At 36.5% G+C, this 20453-nt stretch overlaps 1 protein-coding gene across 3 annotated transcripts in view; it reads right to left on the bottom strand.

The window, feature by feature from the left end:
• The window catches only part of LUZP2 (leucine zipper protein 2), a 375070-nt gene extending 365515 nt beyond the window's left edge, over positions 1–9555 (bottom strand). For 2 of the 3 annotated variants that reach the window (XM_053672934.1, XM_037132978.2), the window contains exon 1: positions 9156–9555. In XM_053672934.1, coding sequence (XP_053528909.1) covers positions 9156–9217 — 62 coding nt within the window. In that variant the 5' untranslated portion in view covers positions 9218–9555. The remainder of the gene's footprint in view (positions 1–9155) is intronic. The other variant, XM_053672935.1, reaches the window with a different exon arrangement.
• Between the last annotated feature and the right edge of the window lie 10898 nt (positions 9556–20453).

The raw sequence follows: 20453 nt of genomic DNA, 5'->3' as shown, positions 1-20453 counted from the left end.
AATAGGCTAGGCTCTGACCATTTTGCAGCGGGGAGAATATAGGCTAATCATTTCATAGGTTCGAAAACTCTGTCACCTGGTGATAAAACATATATAAGTGTAATGCATTCCAAGGAAGTAAGGGATAAATGACAAAGACTAGTGATCTAGCGTACTTCCAGAAGAGTTAGTCGTCACACATATTGGCTGAACCTGTAACTTACAAGTTGTATCAAAAAAGACCAAGTGAAATAATGATTATACAACATGTGCAAAAGGGATTCAATATCTTTCAATATGTTTCTAACTTGTAGTATCAGAATAATAAAACAGTCTGCCCCCATTTTTTAATGTGAATTTCTTGATTGGAGAATGACCTCATTTCACTTTGTGGCATCTGAAGGAAAAAGTTGCATGCTCTTCACAATATAAAGCTTCCTCAGCCATATCTGCTTCTTCCCAACATGTTACTTCAATTTTTCATGCATTTTTTGTTTCCTTTTGGCTTCCCTCTCTTTCTTGTTCAAAACTTAGGGTATACTTTATTGCAAAAACCAGCAATTAGTGACTATAAGCATTAGAAAGAAGGAAAACTAAAAATAAAACCCAACGAAAATAGGAAATCGAGTCTTGGGGAATTTTCCTTTCCACTCCTACCATTTCCGCCCAGTCACATAGCATTCAAAAAGCCCTCTGCCATCCCAGCCCCTTCTTCTCTACCATTCTGTGGAGATCAAGAGCAACCGCCCCCCATTCATTATAAGACCAGTTAATTATAAAAATCCATAACCCTCAACTTGTCAAAAGGGTTGTTGGTATATGATGTCCAAGTTTAAGATCTATTTCTTAGGCCCTGACATCTCTAGGTAAACAACAAAAAATGGCATCATTTAAAGGCATTAATGCAATATTGTAGCAATCTAAATTGATAACTATATTTAATGCTTGACCATATTAAGCAACCTAATTCCGAGCTTTCAGATTTAAAATGGAAGGTAGGTCAGGTCCTATAGATTTGTTGTGTTTTTCTTGGCAATGTTACAGGTGTTCACATCAGCACTTCTAATTGGGATTGGTTAGCATGAACCAGAATTGGCTTTCATGTTGGCCTCAAATTGTCTGCATGAGCTTGGAGGGAAAAATATTAGGTTTTATTTCTTTGTGCTAGGCATTATTCTTTATATACACTAGTTTATTCAATCCTCTTGAAAAAATCTTTGAAAGAGGCACTCATCTTTTCTTTACTGATGAGAAAAATGTGACTAAGAAATGTTAATTGACATTTCCAGGTCATGTAGCCAGTAAGGCTGATTCAAAGGCTGCTTGATTCAACATTCTTTGGATTTAACCCATGTGACCAGGCAAACATTTCCTGTAACCCCCTGCCCATTACCCAGCTATTCACTGAGTAAGTGCTTCTAAATGCTCAAGAGTTCTGTTTGAATCAGTCTGAAGGGAAATAAATCAGAAACCCTTATAACCCTCTTGAGGATAGGCAGAAGAAAGTCACAAAAAAAAGTCACATTCTCTATAGGGACGTGTGATGAAGAGTGGGCCAGAATCTTCAGCAGCTTTTGCCAATACCATAGTTCAGCTGCAAGGACTACTTGGAAAGGCAGCAAGTCCTTGCATGTTGTCCATTGCATTTTTTTCCTAAGGATCATTCACTGGGCTCAATTCCCTCCTCATCTTATCTCCAGAAGAATCTTATCAGAAAATATACCATGGGTTTCTTATTTTGGCTGCATTAGGGAAGCACCTTACAATTCATTTAATTTTATTTTTAATAAAATTATTTAATTAAGTGTTGATTGCTTAAGATGTCCAATATAAAAGCAACCCACTAAGTTGTAATCTTATGTAAAGTAATAGCTAATAAGTCTGGGATGTCCTGAGGAACACAAGCACAGTTATGTGCTTGCGCTAAGATAGAACTTAAATACATTCTTGAACATTAAATGCTGGATATTGTTACTTTCCCATTTATAGATAAAAAATGTAAGTCTCAGAGTGGTTTGGAAACCTATTCAAAGGCAAAGAACTTGTGATGCGTACATGTAAGATGAAATTTGTGACTACCCAACCCTAAAAAGCTTGTATAACTATATCATAAGCCATGATGAAAATATAGAGACATGCAAAGCAAATAAAAAGTAATGTCACCCAACATTAAAGCTATAAGTGAACATAGTATCTCAGCTCTGTAATAGAGTTAAGTATGCTGCCCATTGAACAATACCAAACAGCTACAAAATAGACTTAATAGGTAGAAAATATATAAGCAAATGTCTAACTAAGAACTAAATTTATAAGAAATAGTTTCAATGAAAAACATCTCAAAGACACCAAAATACCATCTTACAATACAACTGAGAGATCAACAGGAACCTTTCAGAGATAAACTGTGCAAATGTGAGAACTCATAAATGATTCTGCTTTGGGTTTTGGAAGTGACCTGGCATCTTTTTTTAGACCAGCTCACTCTTCAACCAACAGCTGAATACAGGTGAACAAACGGTGTTCAACACCTATAATTCTCTGAGTGAAATAGGCCAGGGGTTGAAAGACAAATACCATATGTTCTCACCTTTAACAGGAAGCTAAACAACAAAACAAACAAGCAAGCAGAATAAAAACAAAGACACTGAAATAGAGAACAAGGGGACAGTGACCAGAGGGTAGAGGGAAGGGAATTTAAGGGGGAAAAAGGGAAGGGATTGGGAGAAGCAAATATGAAGGACACAGGGATGAGAACTGTGGGGGGGTGGAAATGGGAGGGAGGTGGGGAGCACGGGGTGGGGGGGCTGGGACGAGAGAAACAGGCAAAAAACTGTACTTGAAAAATAACTAAATAAAATTATTGAGGAAAAAAACACCTATAATTCCATCTGACAATAGCCTGTTGGTCTATGTTAATTACATGTGGTCAGAGAATTAGTTTTAAAATTACTTTATACTTCACAGTAATTATAATAGCTCTGAATATACTGTAGGCACCAACTATACACACGTGGCTTGACTATACAAGAGCTATATCATGGCTAGCAGTCAAATGATAGCACACGAATCGGGTTGGGGCACTTTCTAGGTGGTTGTTTCTGTTGCCTTCTGTGCACTGAGATAAGGTTCAGCTGCTCTGGACCTCAGTTTTCTCGCCTCCAAAATGAAGGGCTTCAGACTCATGCACAACCATGTAACTACACTCTAAGAAATTAGAAAACTCGAAAGCAACACCGAAAAGGTCACACATAATTGTGAAGCAATAACAAGCTATCATATAACAATGTTTTCTAGTGTTTATAAAATCATTCTCAGAGCACAATTCAATTGGTTGACCTTCAGTTTGTATCTGAATGGAACGGTTTGCTTTTGATATTTCTTTGCCTCCTATAGTCAGGAAACAAAGTTTTTAGATGTCTCATCCAACATGAGTCCTTCATCTGATGCAAGCTTAGTATGATCTCTGGCTTTTATTTCCCCTGAGCAGCAAATTGTACTTTGTGCTATGATCCACTAGATTGACAAATGTCAATACACAATCACATGCACAGCAATTTATGGCAAATATATATATATATTTTTTTTGATTTGGTAATTAGAACTTCATGGCACAGGAGTACATAGTTTGTGATAAAATATGTAAAACTAGGTGAGATTAGATGATCTCTAAAGTGTCTTTCAAAACTGAGTTAGTATAAAATCCTTTTTCCATGATAATTCTGAAGCCATATAACAAACAGAATGGCTTCTTCTATATCAGTGGTTCTCACATTATTTTCAATAGTAGGAAAGAAATCTCAATGTTACCTTTTCTTCCCTGGAGTTTTTGAAATGTCTGCACATCTTATGGACCTGCTAACACCTGATGAAAGCCATGCACAAGCAGAAAATAAAGTTGCAGAAGCTTTTCTACCAACCCTGCCTACGTAGTTTGAAGGATCAATTTTTATTCATTGACAATTATGTATAGGGCTTTGAATTGATATTTTGATTCATGAGCTATGAATGCAATTACATTTAAAACAGACAGACAAATAGCTAAACATCTACTTTTGTGATAAATCACATTCCATGTGATCAAGTTAAATTTTGCAGTTTTTCATGGTGTTCACCAAAGTACACAGCACCTTCCATCCCGGCATTGGCCAGCAATATGCTTTAGACAGAGCCAGCCCAGTTACCAGGAAATCCTCACTGCTGCTCCTGCTTCCTCTCCTCTTTGCTAACACATTCTTTCTTTTGGATAATGATGATGAGTCTTGTTAAATTTGTGTCATCCAATTGATTTTGTGTCCAAGTTTTCAGTCATTCTGCTATGCCCAGATCAATCACAGGCACAAAGATTTCATGAAAATAGAAATAACAATATAGTAATAGCTGCACAGTCTCACTCTTTTGAGCATTTAACTGTGTTCCAGGCAATATGGTAAAGTTTTTTCTAGATGAACTCACTTGGTCTGTACCATACTCTCTCGAGTAGTTTATACAAGTAGCTTTATTTTCTATGTAAGAAAAACAGAGAGGGTAAGCAATTTTCCTAATATCACACAACCAACCAGTGTTGTACAATATTAAAGTCAATTATAAAATGTTATTTCTCTCCTTGTTCTTGGAAAACATAAGTTACTTGCTATACTTCTTAACTGGTATTATTTACTCCCTCTATTCACACTTGGGATTTTGCTTAAAATATTTCTTGTTACTTGTCCAATTTTATATTATACATAATTATTTCTGTGCATGACTAGATTATAAGGATTTGTATTTGTAACTAATATATTGTTATATTGCCCTGGTGCCATGTACAAAACTGACTCATTGAAGACAGTTTTACACATGATAATGAAAACATCAAAGACATCTCTAAAGGTTATAACAACAAATTAAAACAGATTTTTTGGATTTTCCAAAGAAAACTTTGTGTGGAACATTATCTATATAATCAGGTTATTTAATTACTTGGCCCCATTTCTTAAAGGGATTCTCTTCCAGAAGTCAGTCAAAAGCAGGCACACCCACACACCACACACCCAAACACAAGCACTCCCATAACACATGTGAAAAAATATCATTCCATTAGAACCACACACCTCTTCCCAATTTCAGTAAATTTTGCTTCCTGGTAGGTAGGTGATAGGTCAAGTTCTTTCTTTCAATTGCCTAGAGAGTGGTCTAGGACCACGGCACACTCAACCTATAAATGGTTGAGGTTTACCTTTCATTAGCCATAAGGAGAATTTACTCTACAAAGGTAATATCCAAATAAGTCACTTAAAAAACTGCTATTGGACATTGGCAACTAAGGACCAAAATTGAAATTTGACAAGTCAAGACAGTTGTTTGTTAATATCCTCTTAACCTAGAAAGACATTTCTCTAACTCTATTACAGAGAATGCTTATTCTTATCACAAAAGAACATCTGTGGGGTCAGATTAAATGTGTGTATGTGGCAAGACACACTCGTACAAGATCGGGAAAATAATTCCAGGTTACTGCAGATAAAGTTGGGGGATGCTTCCTACATCAAATGTGTATGCTTACATTTTTTTTAAAAAACCACTTTGGGGCTTATTATAACCTTATTGTAATGTTTGCCTTTCCTTTATCCTATAAATCAAACTGATTCTCAGGACAGATAAATGCATGATGCCAAGAGGCGCTAGGGGTATCTTTATACATAGTACCCTCTTACAGTAGATTCCAAAGTAAACATGTGGTGTGACTGCTGATCAGAATGCCCAGTAGAGACCTGTGAGGTGACTCCTATTGGGGGGACTATAAGCAGCCATCTGCGTAAAGTTCTTGCTTGAAGGAAAGCCATCAGAAGTCAGTAGACCTTGACTCCTTCCCTGCCATGCTCCTCTCCCCATTAAGTCACTTAAAACTCAATAAACCAAGGGCATCAAGAGTGGGATCACAGCATAAAAGAACAGAGGTTCAGCAGTCTAAAGCACAAGGCTTCTCCAGCACTCCATGGGTCCCTTTTCACCAGGAACTTCTAAAGATTTTTTTTACCCTACTATTCCTTTCAGTACCTATAGTACTTCTTTCTGAAGTGAATTGCTGCCTGCGTTGGATTTGCAATTTAATACTTCTACAGAATGGAGCTATTCTGTAGAAGTGCAGTCATTCTGCTCTGACGCTATTAAACCAACCCTTTGTTTTCTTTGACCACATTTATTTGTACACAGGTTAAATGCTTCTTTATTAACTGCATTAATTATAACATTACTTGAACTTTCTGAATGTGTGTGTATTTTCTGAACAGAAGAGACAATGCACCAGAAAATTAAACTGCTCTTTTTAATTCTATGGGGTTTTCCAGTAAAATGGTTAATTCTTGGCTATTATGGAAGGTGATCATTTAGTTCTCTTTCAGAACATCAACCTCGTTCACTATGGTAAAAAATTACAGAATTTTTGTGCTTCAGCATCTTAAGTTATAAAAAGGTGAGAACAAGGAGCAAACACAAACTGAAAGGTATTCAAACTCATATTTAAAAGGCAGAATTGTTTTAGAGTTTTCATCCCTGTGCAAGAACATTGCTTATAGTAACTCTAATAGTTTCATTTGTTTTAGTGAACACATTCCTGTATTTTAAAACAGAACTGAACTTTAAACCTATTGGAAAGATAATAGCAAGCATTAAAGGGGTAGGCCTAGAGAAAGAGATGTTGAAACGGATACATCTTTCCATCAAGAGTCTCAGATCTACTTTTCTTACACTTTAAAAAGAACTGGACGATTGCAGCCAAGTGATAAAGACCATAGGAAAATCTAGCAAGAGCCTCACTCCGCTAATGCATTCAGTATGGTCTTAGTATGTGAAACACCATTTATTTCTCGTATAGGACCACTGAGTAAGACACTAAGTTTACAAAAGTCTTTGGCTAGAAAACCCACCATCACAGGTGGCCATGGCTGAGCTACACTGTTTTTCTCAGCAGGACAATAAACTCACCTTTACTAATGCAACTGTTCTCTCAAACCCGTACAGCTTAGGCTCTAACTTGCGCATTAACCATATGTCTACACGACTCTTAAATGTTGCTACGAGAATGGCCTTCTGTTAGAGTCCATTAACACATAATGTCTTCTTGCAAAATGACATCCTGGTAATACCATACTCATTTTTTAATTTGTGCACTGTCACAAAGTAATCTGGATATCCAGTGAAATAAATGGCAATGGAGGCACTGCAATAACGAGACATGCCACTGGTTATAAAAAGGCTCACTTTTTAAAGCCCACCCTGCTCTCTCTGTTGAGAAAGTAAGAAGGAGAATTGAAAGACCCGACACAATTTTCATGTACAACCAACACCGAAGAAGTTTCATATCTAAAGTAGTCTAGGACTAACTAATTCTAATATGTGTTGTAATAAAGGCATTGACTACTTTAAAAATTATTCTTAAAAATTAAAACTTTCATAAAAGGGAAGATGATGGTTCTTTGCCTGTCTTTGCACTATATCACCACATTAAAACTTTGGAAGCTAGAGATGTTAGAGCTCTCTAAACCAGTTAAAGTACAGCATCCTTAAATATAAATGTACTCTTGAAACACAAGAGATTTCCATGTCTTTAAAAATCACTTTGGTCTAGGTTTTAATTGTTTAAATATTCATTATTTTATGTATATGTTGAGAAGTATCTACTTTAGCATCAAACTTTGAGAATTTCTTTTTTCTAGAAGACTTCGCCAATACTTATAAAACCACAACACAAAAGTTCACAGTAAATGACAAGACACTTCAAAGAATAACTGTAATGCCCAATTTGCACTGAGTGGTTTACAGCTAACTTCAAATATTAAAATGAGCTTTGCGATGGGAGCAAATTATTATAATGCTGAGTAGCAAAATGGTTTTGAAATCACCTACATTTTTTTTGAGCCGAAGTGACCAGCAAGCCTCAGAGATATTAGAGAATACAACTCATTTTATTTTAGTCTGAAAAAATCACCTGGGCTTTGTTTGCAAGGAAAGACTAAGTTCATCGACTACTGGGGCTAACCCTAAATGTCCTCACACTAAACAGGAAAGTTTGGTCATAAGAGCCTTTAAGCAGATATGCAGATGAGGAATGGACTCACGAATTGCACTGCCTTGATTTTTCATATATAATGAGGGTTTTTTTCATACATTTAATTTCTGAATTAAATACAACCCTTCTACTCTCCCTTTCATTTTTCATCAGATACACAATCAGATAATGTTTCCATTCACATAGACTTGAAAAGCATCTCATCCTGTGTGGGTTATTTTATTTTATAGTAGCCAAAGGGAAGAGGTTGCTGCCAATAGGATGCTAAGTGCATGCAGAATGGAGGCTCAGTCCTGGGCAATGGAACAGTTCACCCTTGTGCTGCTCTTGTGGAAGAGAAACACAAGCCCATCCCCAACTTCAGGACTTGATGAACAGTGGGGAGTCACAAAACTCTTTTCAATCACTGTATTTTAAACTTCCACTTAAAATAGCCCCTCTGTGCTGGGGCCTGAAGTCCCATCTGTGGTCAGTGATGAAGTACAATGTGTCACTGTTTCGGACTGGGGTCTCCGCATCAGCACCGAGAGTATCTTCTAACTTTTAATCACCTTATGTGATCTTTAATTACATCTTCTCACAAGACAACCAAATGAAAATGCCTCCCACTAAGTCTCCTCGAGACATAAAAACCGGTACTGTACCAGTCCAGGAACTTTTGTGCAGGGTTTACCATCTTCTGGGATTAACTATTTTTCTCTGGTTCTCTGAACCTTAAAATTTCACATACACTTGGGGGAGAAGAAAGCTTTGTGACTATTGAGACAGCTCCAGTGAAAAGACACTGCCTGGTGACAGTCCCCCCTTGTCTCTCTGTGCCCTTTATTGTGGTTGGCTACTGCGTGTTATCCTTTACTATCACCAGAGCTGGAGGGAACGTGTTTTTGGAAGGGAAAGCTCTTGGTCCCTCACTGGGAGCGATACTGAGACTTTAAGGACTGGGATAACTAGAAAAGGGCTTTGCTCTCTTGAAAGGATTTCAGAAGCCTAAAAATAGAGGGACCCTCTAACTTAGGTGGGGGACGCAAACAGCTTAAGTGACTGTCCTTGCCCCCCACAGGTGATCTGCAGTAGGACCAACCGACCAGCAGCGCCCCTTGCTAAAGGTCCCTCACGCTCCTGGACTCACCTGGTGCTGAGGACCAGCGCAGGCAGGAGAGGCAGCAAGTAGTGCGCTGGACTGAATTTCATTCTGTCGCCTGCCAGGGTCCTCCTTCCCTTGTTGCCTTTGCTCTCCTTCGTCCTCCAGGTCCTGTCTCTCCTTGGTGCCCGACTCTGCTCCCGGCCGGCGATAAGCTCTCTCCAGCAGCAGACGGAAATGGACAAACGGACAGATGCCTTGTGAAGGCAGAAGGGGGGAGTATCTTTGGGAGTGATGTCACCAGCAGCGAGTCAGTCCCTGCCCGGGATTGTTCGCGCGGCACTACCGCTCCCGAGCCCCAGCCGGAGCCGGGGGAAGCGCTGTCATTCGGGCTGGAGGCGGTGCGGGGACTGGGAGGAGGTGCCCAGCAACGGCCCCTCGCGCTCCGGTCAACTGGCTGCGCTCACCCTTCTGCACACCCGCTCCGGGCTCATCATTTATTCCCGCTTGCCCGGAGGATGGGGAGGGACGGGGCGGGGTCGAGGATAAGTCTAATTTGCCAGTAATTGCACCAGCGTACTCCGCAGGAGGCACTGTGAAAGACCATCAGATGCTTAGATTACAGGCACATGAGTCTCACCTGCTGAAACAGTGTTTGGAAGAACGTCGCTCTGGGGAGAGTTTTAAAATATCATTCTCATTAGCAATACACATAATGGCTCGCCGGATGAGGATGGGAAGACAGCAGGAGTAAGCAGCCTCCAGAAATGTACACTGAGCTCATAATGCCTTCGCATGCTTCTTAGTCTGCAAACGTGGAGTATAAGGTTTCAGAACATTAAGACGTCTGCTGCTTCTGGTTTGCGAAGATTTCTGACCTTCCTCTGATTTCAGTGTTTCCGCTGGTACTAGCAGCTGGCAGGGGTGTTGGAGCTGGTAGCCCAACTTCACTCACCTGAAGAGGTTTTTTTCTTCAGGTGAGGAAACATAACTGAGAAATTCACCAAAACGCTCACAGTAATTAACTCAGAGTGGGGGCATTAAGAGGCAGAAAAATGTGTGTCATTTTGTTTTCTATATTTTCCAAATTTTCTAGACTGGAAAACTTATGTTTAATAATCTTACTTCGAAAAATTAATTAGTAAAGTGAAATAACACATAACTCAAATGCAAAACAGCATGTGCCCAAAGCAATCCTGGCAAACAGAACCAACTTCATCTACTGAGGTGTTCAATTCTAGGATCTTCACCACGTGGTACATTTTTGACATTCCAGCAGGATATCCTGGTTAAATAAATGTTTATGCAACATTTCCTCATCTATCATTTCATTTGATATTACACCTATTACAGAGATGAGGAAACTGAAAACTATCAAGATCTGAGCTGGACCATTATTATTTTTTTTAACAAAGAATAGGTTCTTCTAAATGTTAAACCGTTGCCTGCAACATCACACCCAGCACAACTAGCCCAGTGACTAACACAGAGTTGATGTGCAATAAAGGTGGAAATTTAAGAAAGGCCTACGATGCAAAGGCCTGTGGTCTTCAGGAATTCCTATCCAGAAGGTTCGGCTCCTATTCCATTACTCAGGGGTAAGCCATGTAGAATAAAATTTGGGTCAAGCATCTCCTTTAACCTTATTTTTTAGACAGTATTCATAGGAAAAGTACTTGTGTTATAAAACTTTATGTTAAAGAGGGTAAAATTTTTAAGAATTAACCGCCTAATTTGCAGATTTTTTTTTCTTTTAAGGGGATTGAAGTTTAAAACACTCACAGAAAACAGATATTGCTTTCAAACCCCAGGCCACTGAAATGGATGCATAATATCTTTTGCAAACTGGATGCCAGCCCCTTGGGCAACGGTAAGATCCACAACAGATATAACTAGGCATACGAGTATACAAATCAACTTGCCTATGAATAGCATGTTATTTAAATAGAAAGATTGCACTACACTTTGCTAAAACAGAACTCTGCCTCCAAAGGAAAACATGTATTTCAGTTTGTTCTTGCCAGAATTGTGTGATAATAGATTCCCTGCTCAGTTTGGAAGGTGACCATTGAGTTGCATAGTCAACAAAGACACATGGCAGTACTTTGTAATAAAAACGTATGTATACTAGGAAATAACACTCATATTTGTAGAACACATTTTTGTTTACAAAACAAGATGGACTTCATTATCTGTGCCCTAATGGTAGGACCCAAGTCTGATACTCATTTTTGTCATTCTCCCCTGGCAGTTGAGGTGACAGATTCAAAGTGGTTAAGTCAATCCTCATTGTCACTCATTAACCTGTATAGTGGAGATTTCAAAACACATAGTGGATAATTCCAATTTGCCCTGCATCATTTCAAAACACTTGTTTTCTTCGGGAAAGGGTTTTGTTAAATATATCTGTGTAATAAAAGAGTTTCCTCATTCTAAATTGTGTTATTTATTACATGTACAACATAAAACAACAAATTACTATAAATTATCAACCAAGAAAGGGAAGTATTGAAATGAACTTTTTTAGCCTGCCATATGGTTATGTTGTACCTCTGCATTGAATGCCAATACAGAGCCACAGGATCTATTGGCCTTTATGTATTTCTGCCAGCAGACAAAGGAGACATCTCACTTAGAAGGGCATGAGAGCATCAGGGAAGCATACCTTGCAAGGTGAACCTAAGTGAGATCTCAGAGACTCCTGCGGATTTAAAGGACTGCAGTATTATATTCTAAATTCTAGTATAGAGCTGCCTCTCAGCAGAAGTCTCTTCTTCTTGGGGAATTACAAGACCACAAGTCTCTATCACTCACGATATTCTGTCCACACAGTCACAAGAAAACTCAAATCCAGAATTAACCTCATGGCTTCAGAGATTTGGTATATAAACTATGAAGATGCAGCAGTGCAGATAGGAGGTTCACTTAGCTGAAACCACTTGACCTGAGCTGAGTCCCAACTCAGAGCTCAGCAAAAGTCGTTTACAGTAACTGCACTCAAGTCTGGAGCAAGACATCAAGAAAGCATGTGCAGTTGCGCTGAAAGGTTAGTCTCCATGAAGCACAAGGATTGGAGACCCTGAGAATCTTAAAAAGAAAAACAAAAAGAGCTTTATTAAGATTTAATTCAGGTTCCCCAAATTTAAGCATTATAAAGTATATAATTCAGTGTTTTTCAAATATCATCACAAGGTTATAAAATTGTCACCATTATCTAATTCCAGAACCTTTTCCTCACCCCCATACCCACTAGCAGTCACCTCTTTCCCACAAGGTTTCTTTTGAGAAATCAGCTGACAGTCTTATGGGAACTCCTTTGTAGGTAACTGTCTCCTTTTCTCTTGCTGCTTTTAAGAGTCTCTCCTTATCTTTCATCTTGGATAATGTAATTATGATGTGCTTTGGTGTGTGATTCCTCAGGTCCAACTTCTTAGGGTCTCTGAGCTTCCTGGACTTCCTGGAAGTCCATTTCCCTAGAGGAAGAGCAAGAAATTGTGTTATTATTTTTAATTATTGTATTGTTTTCCATATAAACAACTTTAAACCTACTTTTGCTCCACCCTATAAATGTACGTGTCCCATACAAAAACAAAAGAAAAACTAAAAAGTTATAAAAGACCAAACCCCATAACCTGTAGTTCTTTTGAGTCAAGTTTATTCATTGAATGACTTTGACTCACTCAATTTCCCTGAACTCTTGATATCATCCTGCTGGATTATATGAATGGCAAGAAGTCTGTGCAAGAGCCCTGGAGTGAAACTTCTCCAAGAAGGAAGAACTCAGGAATTTACTAACCCATGCTCGTTGCCCTGGAAACAATCTTGTGCCCTCCTCTTTGCTGGCATCATGATGTACTTGAGTTATCCTGGGACTACGTCTATTCACTTGAAGTAAGAAAATAGATAAACACAGCAATAAAAAAAAATAGTTGTTTTGCTTCCTTTTATCCAAAGGCAGGGATACATTGTAATCAGCTTTTGGCAAACAATTATATTGGGAATCCACCACAGTACTGAGACTCCAATAAATTCTTTTGTAAAATAAAGAAGTCTTTTGCAATGAACACAGCTATGCTTTAATCTATAATACTTTAAGCTTCTTTTTGTTTTTAGTATTTTCATATTTTGCAGTATATCCACACAGGCATCTGTTATGACCAACCAATTCATTACCTTGATTAGTTAATTTCCACCTAGCTTTTTAACTCAATGACATTTCTTATTTTGGGGATTATATATGTTCTTCCTTTTGTCACACACATTTGTATATCTCAGTGAATTTCTTAACACAGATAAACTTCTCTCTTTTATTACTGTATCTCATTATAAAATCACCACTAAACTAAGATTTCTAAGGCATAGCTTTTTTTGCTCACTGTATGTAACGTTGGACATATGGTTTATAAAGATCCTCTCATTCAACATGATACTTAAATGAAAATGTAACTAGTGAGGAGAATCCGCTTCCAAGCATAAAGGGATAATTGGTACCAGACTTTTTCTCTTACTACAAAGAAATATAAAGTTAAAAAAATTAGGACATGACTATTTCCAACGATTGATAAATAGGAGGAGTTGGATCATAACAAGAAAGCTCATGCACACACCAGATTTCTCAATAGGAGCACTTTAACTACTATGGTACAGGAAGATGGAATACAAGGGAAACAACAGTCCTACTGAAATGAGGAGGAAAAAATCAGAGTTTTCATAGCTAAAGTTTCTAGGATTTGTGGGAAAATAGTAGCAGAGAGAGAAAAGCTTTGCATAAAACTTCAAAAATACTGAGCAGGGCTTCACCATGGGTGTCTGGCCAAGGGCTGGGCTGCATACCCACCGACCAGACTCTGAAAGGCCCAGTTGTGCTAACCTACAGTTAAGCTGAGGCTGGGGTAGTGATACCGGTAGTAATTCTTTATCTACTGTGACTGGTAAAATTTTCACCCAGCCAGAGCGGAAAATACCAAGAGCATTTTAGGAGCGCATCAAGCATTTAGTTGAGATTCTAGAAATTCCAGGGTTAACAAGAAACAGCAGGCCCAAAATGGACTCACTTGTGCTAAGCCCTATGTTTGGCAAGGAAGAATTAATTGCATTTTCAGCCTTTCTCAGGATTGTGACTTTTAACCAGTCAATCTGGAATTTCCTCATTAGCACTAGCGAGGTAATTGGCCTGATAAGACTTCCCTAAGAGAAGATGATCTTGCTTGAAAGAATCTGCTCTTTTGACTTCCTTTCCCCATCATTCTTTGGCCTATAAAAGCCTTCCAATTTATACAGCTCCTCAGAGTTCCATTCTGTTTGCTAGCTCAGGTACTGCCAGATTTATAAATCCTTTAATAAAACAAACAAAATCCTCAAATTTACTTGGTTGAATTTTTAACATCAGGCTTTTGGAGTAAAACCATGCCTTATTATCAGAGAGGTAGCTTAGAAGAAAGGGGAAAACAACTATATAGATTCACTGTAAAAAGAATTTTTTATAAGCCCTATAATATTTCAAATAGCTACCAGTAATTTAGTTGTCTACAGTAGAAAATGCAACATACGTTAAAGAAAGATGATATTATCTAGAATCTCCACAGTGTTTCTAGCACAATGCCAAGCATACAATTAAATTGTGAGATGCATGAACAAGCATAGAAATATACTCATAATCAATAGAAGCCATCATCAGAAATAGAAACCAAAGCAACACATTTGAAATTAATTAAGACTACATAGAAATTTAAACTATAAAAAGAAACAAGTGAAAATTCTGAAAGTGACCATGTAATATATGAAATAAAAAGGCACAAGTGTGAATATTAAAGAACAAAGTGTTATATAGGGGAAAGGCCATCAAGGAACATGTATAAAGGACCCATAGACAAAGCCAAAAGGGGTAGATTCAAGGGTGTGAGGCAGGGATGGGTGCAGAGCTGTGGTGGGGGGAAAATGGAAACAACTGTACTTAAACAATAATAAAAAAAGACAATGCATTGAAAAAAGAACAAAGTGTTAGTAAACTTAAAGACACAAAAATAATTCTATCTGAAAAAAGAAATAACTGAAGAAATATATAAACAAGAATTTAGGAAACAGTGTTATCATATCAAGTTGTCTAGTCTAGTAAACATATATTTGGAGTTCCAGAGGGACAAGAGAAAAAGGTTAGGAAACATAAATTATATTTTTCAAAAAGACAAAATGTCCAATATGTTTTGAAACCTAATTACAATTTTGAGAAGTTCTACCAAATTGAAGCTGGATAAATATAAAAAGATGCACACTTAGGTATATCATAGTCAAACTGTTAATAAAAAAGTAAAAGAGAAAGTCTTAAATGGGAACATCATATACAAAGGAATTTCAACAGAAATTCAACAGGTTATCAACAGAAACATATAGAGTAAGGAAGACACTGGAACAATATCTTTAAAATGTTGCAAAACTCTTAGTCCAGAATCTTATATTCAGTAAAAAAAAATCCTTTGGAAATGAGGGCAATAAAAATGTTTTCATATAAATAAGACATGAAAAAATTCTTTATTATATTTGTTTATGTTTTAAGTATATTTTGTTGACTATACCATTACAATTGTCCTGTTTTTTTTTCTCACCTTTATCCTCCTCTGCCCATCACCACCCCTCCCACCAGCATTTCCCCCCTTAGTTCATGCCTATGGGTCACACATATAAGTTCTTTGGCTTCTCCATTTTCTATACTATTCTTAACTGCCTCTTGTCTGTTTTTTCCTCCCAGTCAATTCTGTACCTACCATTTATGTTTTTTATTCCCCATACCTTTTTCCCCACTCCCCCTCTTCCCACTGATAACCCTTAATGTGATGTCTATTTTTGTGATTCTGTTCCTGTTCTAGTTGCTTGTTTAGTTTGTTATTTGTTTTTGTTTTTTAGGTTCAGGTTTAGGTTTTTAATAGCCCTACTAAAGTCATTTAATTAACAATTTAAAGCTTACTGAAAAGAAGAATTTGAGATAGCTTCATTGTTAAATTTTATCAAATATAGAAAGATGAATATGAATCTTACTTTTCAGAAGTTTGAGGCAGATGGTCCTGCTTTCATCATTTTATGATCTTTATATGATTAATATTTCCCTGGTAATACAGTCAGACACAATTATGAGATGTTAATAAAATTATAGGCAATTTCTCATATGAGAATGTAATGCAAAATTCTTTAGAAAATATAAAATCTAATCCAGCAGTATATAAAAAAGAGAAAACAGCATCACCAATAAGAATTTTTATAGAAATATAATGTTAGTTTCACATTCAAATTAAAAAATATTTTTATAAGTTTGAAAGAGCATAGGACTAAAATATATATAATTCAATTCTCATTCATAAATAAAAATCTCATCAAAATGAGAAAAAAGGGAAATTATCAACCTGATAAAGGGTATTTTAAAAAGCCTTTATTATATTCAATGGTGAAGAAACAGTGCTTTTTTTTGTAAGACAGAGAATAAAACAAGGGTGTCTTAACACTATTTTAAACTTACAGAAGAAAAAAATGAAAGAATCATTTTATGACTTAGGTTAGGCAAAAATCCTATCAGGCACAAAAGTACAAAACCTAAGATAAATTCATTGATAAACTGTACTTCAATAAATTAAATACTCCTAATTTTGGAAGAGGTCACTAAAAAAAAATGAATAGAGATGGCAGAGATTGAAAGAAAAAATGGCAACATTATTCTGACAATAAATTGTACTTAGAATATGTAATTGACACTTAAAATCAATAATCAAAAGGCAAAAAACACAATAAGAAATCTTGGCCAAAAAAACTGAATAAGTATTTCACATAGGAGAAAATTAGGATAGCAAGGTAAACATTAAAAAGGTGAGAAATTACTACTAGAATGGCTAAAACAAAAATCTAGTGTCATGAAATATTGAAAAGAGTATTGTGAACTTTGAACTCTTTTCCTATTCTGTTTAGACTAGAAAGTGACACAATCACCTTAGATTGGCCACTCCTTATAAACATATGCGTACACCATGACTTGGAGGTTGTAACACCGTGTATCCACGAAAGGACTTGTGTGACAAAGATTTATAGCAGTTTTGTTCATACTAGCCAGTTTTTATGAACAATTTTAATATCAACAACAAGAGGGTGCAAATTGAGGTCTATTCATACAGTTTTTTCAAAAATGAATCACTGCTGAAACCAAAGAAGCCAGACATAAGGAATTGCATACTAATTAATTCATTTTATATGAAGTTCAGTTTAAGCAAAACTAATCTATAGTAATAAAAATCAGAACAGGTGTTGTCAGTAGGGTATGTTTATTAAATGAAATTGAGTATAAGGAGATTTTATTGGTCAATCAAAATATTTTGTATCCTAATTAGATTATTGATTCAAAGGTATTAAAATTTGCCAAAACTCCCCAAATTTTTAAAGCCTAATTTTTACCATTTGATCAGCTCCACTGAGATATAATCATAAACATGTATATTTAAGATGTGTATTTCATTTGACATAAATTTTACTTATAAAATATCATTTCATATGATAGTCATTATTATTCCTAATAAGAAACTGAAAAGAAAATCATCCACTCATTCATCCATCAACCCATCCACCATCTATCCATCGATTTAGCACCCTAATCTATTTTACTAGTCAATCACTGATCATATGAGGATATCAGAAGAGTTGTAATTTATATAAACATGAAATTTAAAAATAATTACACATGTTTTCTGAAAAAGCAATCAAAACTTACTATTCAAAGGCTCTAAGTAAATTTTGGAATCATAGAGCCCCAAAGAAAATAATATCTATGTAAATTACAAAGGACAAGAAGAGCTTTACTAGGCAAGAAAAGAAGGAGGAGGAGGAGAAAGGAAAAAAGAAGGGACTGTTTGAGTTGATCTAAGAGCATAATAGGTTCTACACACAAACTATTTCAATTTGAATATCATATTGCCTCTCATTAGTTCTGAGTGTTTGAAAAGTAAGTAATCAGATTCTCTGTAAATTAATCATACCTATATCATAGAACTACTGGGATGATTAATATTGTTTTCAGGGGGTACTATGACTACCTTCAAGTTTAGGGATTCATCAGGACTCACAGAGTTCAAGATTGGATAATATTCATGGCTAAGATTTTCATTTAGAGCAAAGGACACAAAGTGAAAGGATCAGAGTAAAAATTTCGTTGGAAAAAGTCAAGAGAATTGAGATGAAAGCTTCTGATTTCTTCTCTTAGCAGTCTCATTGGACCCACTTTTTATCAGAGAACAACAGGGACACATTCCAGAAATCTCTGCCTGTCGAAACCCACTGAGTCTCAAAGGTTAAACCTTTTATGGAAGCCTGGTCATACAGGCACATTCCCATTATGCGACAAGCCACGATAACTAAAACTCAGGACCTAGCCTAGATACCAAAAGTACATTATAAATCTTACTAAGCAATCCTGACAAGCATGCACATCATGTCTCAGTGCTCTCCAACCATTCAATAAGACACCATCGATCACTAACCTATAGAACACTGAGGACCACACTCCCAGACATTGGCCAAGCAAAAATACTGCTTCCAGGCTGCCACAGAAGCATGCAAGGATTGCCCAACCAAGCTTGCTGAGTTTACTCTTCCTTCACTTTGAGACTGAGAACTATGATTCTCTTGAAAGTTATAATACCTTGTATTAAAGGATTACCGTGAGGATTAAATATGTCTGTAGAAATGATATAGAGAGTGTTTGACAAATATCAGTTACAAATAGAATATAATAATTATGTCTTTAGTATACCACTATTATTAAGGAACGACAAATAGTTTATGTTCTCAAGTGAAGAATACTGAAATATTTAGAAGGGAGTGTTTAAGTGGGTAATGGAGGGCAAGAAATAGAACTAGAGAGTCAAGAAGAGTCAGGGTCTTAAGAGGCCTCAATTGTCACTGTAAAAAGCATAAATTTTATCCTGAGGATGACAGATACTTGAAAGATTTAAAATAAAAATGTTATAGTAGATTACAGGAAAGGCCCCAGTAATTATACTTTTTGGCTGTTAACAAGTAATAAGTTTCTGCCCACAGATTTCATGGACATCAAAGATCAGTAGACCTTAAGGAAAGTAAGTGCAAGCAACTTCTGATGTTGTGTCTCTCTTCTTCTTCTCCTTCTTCTCCTTCTTCTCCTTCTTCTCCTTCCCTCCCCTCCTCCTCCTCCACCTCCTCCTCTTCCTTCCCTCCCTCTCTCCCCTCTCCCTGTCTGTCTCTGTCTTTGGTCACCCTGCTCTTGGGGAAGCCAGTGGAATGCCATACTGTACCATCAAATCCTTTAGCCCAGTTAAGCCTTGAAGTGATTGTACTCTGGCTGGAAACGTGAATGCACACTCATGAGACACCCTAAGCCAGAACTATTCAGCTAAGCTTCTCTTAGATTACCTACCAACAGAAAGTGAAATAATAAATTTATTTGTTCTTTTATGCCGCTATACTTTACAATAATTTTTATTCTCCAATAGACTATCCAAAAGGTAATATCAGTCTCTTATGTGGCCAGATGTGTGTTTAAAACTTCTATAACTTACTTTGAATACTAGTTTTTATGTAACATTTGTTAACTCCACACTGAATTTTAGCATTTTAGAACTATAAAACATTTTGAAGATCATTTGTTAATTATTTTCAAGGGCACATTATATTCTTTAGCATGCAATGCTAGCTTCCATGTAGTTTTTTACACAGAGCTTTTTTAAGTAGAATTTAATTTTAAGTATAAATTCATTTAATCCTCACTTTAATTGTACAATGCATAAATTCAAAATTCTTACTTTTAGTGTATAGATATGAAAGCTGAGTTCATGATCATACAGCTAACAAGAATCAGGACTTGGATTTGAACTCAATTTCTCTAGTTTAGAAATAGGAAAATTGAAAGCCTGTGATTGGCCCCAAGTCAATACGGGTCACTGACAGCTGCAGAGGTGTGAGCTCAGTTTTCTCACTCCCAATCAGATTCTCTTCTGTTTTTACTTAAAAATAATTTCCTCTATATAACTCTTTCATTATAAGAAATGAGTTTATTCTATTTTATCTGAACATGAATAAATATAGTATTTATAAACCAAGTAAACATTTTGAGATCTACACTGATTTTTAATTTTTTAGATTAATATTACCTAAACACATTAAGTGCCAAATAATAGAGCCATAATACCTGTTATAAACAACTAATATATAAGTTTTCCAACTTACTAAATCTTTTCTACATTTAAATTTTACAGAGGAAAATGTTCATATAGTATTTCCCCCCACTCTGTGACTATGACTGCCTATTTCTCAGTTTTATTAATATGTACTAATTTGGTT

This window comes from Artibeus jamaicensis, unplaced genomic scaffold (genome assembly GCF_021234435.1).
Source record: "Artibeus jamaicensis isolate MK-2021 breed Jamaican fruit bat unplaced genomic scaffold, CSHL_Jam_final contig_797, whole genome shotgun sequence".
Taxonomy (NCBI): Eukaryota; Metazoa; Chordata; class Mammalia; order Chiroptera; family Phyllostomidae; genus Artibeus; species Artibeus jamaicensis.
This window is presented reverse-complemented; position numbering and strand designations above follow the sequence as displayed.